Consider the following 2,865-nt stretch of genomic DNA (forward strand, 5'->3'; position numbering starts at 1 on the left):
TTGATTGCTTAAAATAAACCAATTTCAATCAGTCAGGATTAAACCAATAGTTTGGAGTTTAAGTCACCAAGTGGTTAAAGGAGCCTCAATTTCATCAACTATTCTGTTGACTTCAAAACAGCTTTCTGACAAACACTTACTGTTCCACCCCTGAACTGATGTCTTTGAAGTTAGGGTTAAAACCTTTTGACCAGTCACTCCTGAAGGACACACTGCTGGATCCAGATCCAGGCCCATGTTGGTTCCTGTGAAGACTGAAGATTGCTGATGTGAATGTTGAGTTTGGACAAGGAGAACCGTCATGGACAGTTAAGGATGTTCACTTCACTTCTGAGCTTTGCTCTGGCTCTCATATTCCCCACACAGAGTGCTTTAGTGAGGGTCTCTCTCATCTGTGCCCTCACTCTGATCCATCCTGCTGGATTCATTGGATCTAATTGTATCTATTTTACTATTAATTTATAACTAAATATCTTAGATTTGATATATATTTGTTTATTATTTTTGTATATTTCTTGTTTGTTTTTATGTTTGAATTGCTTGAAATAAACCAATTTCAATCAGTGAGGATTACACCAACTAATAGTTAGAGTTTAAATCACCAAGTGATTGTTTTGGTTCAAAGAGCGTCAAACTCATCAACTATTGTGTTGAATCCAAAACTGCTTTCTGACAAATACTTACTGTTCCACTCCTGAACTGATGTCTTTGAAGTTAGGGTTAAAACCCTTTGACCAGTCACTTCTTAAGGACACACTGCTTGATCCAGATTCGAGTCCAGGTTGGTTTCTGTGAAGAACAAACGCTGCTGATGTGAGTGCTGAGCTCTGACATGGAGAATAGTCTTGGACAGTTAGAGATGTTCATCACACCTCTGAGCTTTGCTCTGGCTCTCATCTTCCCCACACAGAGGCACTTTATAGGGAGGTACTCCTTCCTGTGTGTCCATACTTCTGGATTCACTGGATTCACATCAGCTCACAAACCCATTCTAGCTTCATCTGCAGAGGAAATGCACATCATCAGCTCTGATCCTTCACAAAAAGATCAGCTGCTCCGCTACTGATTGGCCCTTCTCTTGTGTTTCATCTCATGCTCAGTAAATACAGTCAGCTGCTGCACTTCTTCTCTCACTCCACCAGATGGAGACATGGAGCTGGAGCAGCAAACACCCTGAAGCAATGTATGCATTCATTTTCTTTGACAAAGAAAGAACAAACTAACTGGTTCTATAATTCAGGAAAAATGACACAGATAAAAAACAGAAAGAGATCAAACAAGATGAAAAAAAGAGAGGAATTCTTCCTCTGACTAAGATGTAGAGGTGAGCAGCAGGCTGAGCAGTACGGGACTCTGATTTGTTGAAGAGAGCTCGAGATCTCTGATGAAGCTGCTGAAAGCAGCACCGAGAATAACTTCCAAACAGAAAGAACCTGAGAGTCAGAAATCTGAGATTTCCTGAACTATAAGACAAAGAACAGGGTCAAACTTGGCAGCAGCTGAAAGGAGGGGCAGAGCTTCAAAATGTCAGATTGACAGATAAGTAATTTTAATTATCAAAACAACTTGAAAAAGCTAAGGTCATGGGACTTTCTGCTTTGTAAGGAGACACTTTGAAGGTAATTAGAAGCATACTGAAAATGTTAAACTGTTGAGAGCTGTTGGAGCAGGCCCAGTATGAATGTTCTAGATCAGAAGATTCAAAGAAAGCTGGATATCAAAGGTGTGAGCCACTCCAAAAATTGTCTTGCCTTCATCTCATTGTTGAAAGAGTAGTAATTCTTCAGAATTTTTCCTCTGACTTGTGGGCACTTTAAGCACAGAGTAAGCCTGCCTTCAATTTCTATCCATTTTTTAAACTCTATTCTGCTGCTAGCTTACAGCAACCAAAATAACGGGCAATATTGAAGCAATCCGGCTGTAATGTTTGATCCATATTCCAGCTAAGATAAGGAAAACTGAAGAACTGAAGAAAAGACAGGAAGCAGAGCTGGAGGTAGCAGAGATGAAGATGCTGAGGTTCTCTTTGGGAGTGACCAGGATGGATAGGATCAGGAATGAATACATCAGAGGGACAGCACATGTTAGAGGTTTTGGAGATAAAGTCAGAGAGGCCAGACTGAGATGGTTTGGACATGTTCAGAGGAGAGACAGTGAATATATTGGTAGAAGGATGCTGAGTCTAGAGCTGCCAGGAAAGAGGTCTAGAGGAAGACCAAAGAGGAGGTTTATGGATGCAGTGAATGAAGACATGAAGGTGGCTGGTGTTAGAGTGGAGGATGCTGAAGACAGGCTTAGATGGAGGAAACTGATTCGCTGTGGCGACCCCTGAAGGGAAAAGCCCAAAGGAAAAGAAGAAGGAGAAGGAGACGAGGAAAACAAAAGCTACATGGATCTATTCGTCTGCAAGTGGATGCTTCGGAATGGAGCAGAGCCGGGAACTTGTGATCCATGTAATGGACTATTGTTCAGTCATTTGTCAGTTGGTTCTTTACAGCGAATGCAATTAAGCTCCAAAATGAGCTGAAAGGAAACAGCAGTGACCATTAATTATTCCTTGAGGAACATTTTCTGTTTTTATCGACCCCCACACACACACACACACACATTTCCCAGGTCTCCTCAGCCCCTCTCAAGTGACTTGCAGTGACCTTCAGCCGATTGTTTTCAGAATAACTCTTGCTTTTAGAAGGAGTTAACGACAAACTTCAGTCTGAACACTGCTGCTCTTGTTCCTCACAGATGAGAACACACAGGAAAAGACTGGAAAAGACAGAAAAATACAATGACTCACTGTGAAGAAGAAGAACGAGGAAGTTAGATCCGCTGTCTCCTCCTGCTCCGTCAGCTCTATGTAGTCCTGGC

At 41.7% G+C, this 2,865-nt stretch overlaps 1 protein-coding gene across 2 annotated transcripts in view; it reads right to left on the reverse strand.

Moving 5' to 3' along the window:
* Positions 1-2,865, reverse strand: part of LOC112137801 (protein NLRC3) — a 14,993-nt gene extending 12,128 nt beyond the window's left edge. For both annotated transcript variants that reach the window (XM_024260298.2, XM_024260296.2), the window contains exons 1-4: positions 2,795-2,865; positions 873-1,001; positions 685-789; positions 141-254 (exon numbers count right to left, since the gene is read on the reverse strand). In XM_024260298.2, coding sequence (XP_024116066.1) covers positions 141-254; positions 685-789; positions 873-949 — 296 coding nt within the window. In that variant the 5' untranslated portion in view covers positions 950-1,001; positions 2,795-2,865. The remainder of the gene's footprint in view (positions 1-140; positions 255-684; positions 790-872; positions 1,002-2,794) is intronic.

This window comes from Oryzias melastigma, linkage group LG9, assembly GCF_002922805.2.
Source record: "Oryzias melastigma strain HK-1 linkage group LG9, ASM292280v2, whole genome shotgun sequence".
Lineage (NCBI taxonomy): Eukaryota > Metazoa > Chordata > Actinopteri > Beloniformes > Adrianichthyidae > Oryzias > Oryzias melastigma.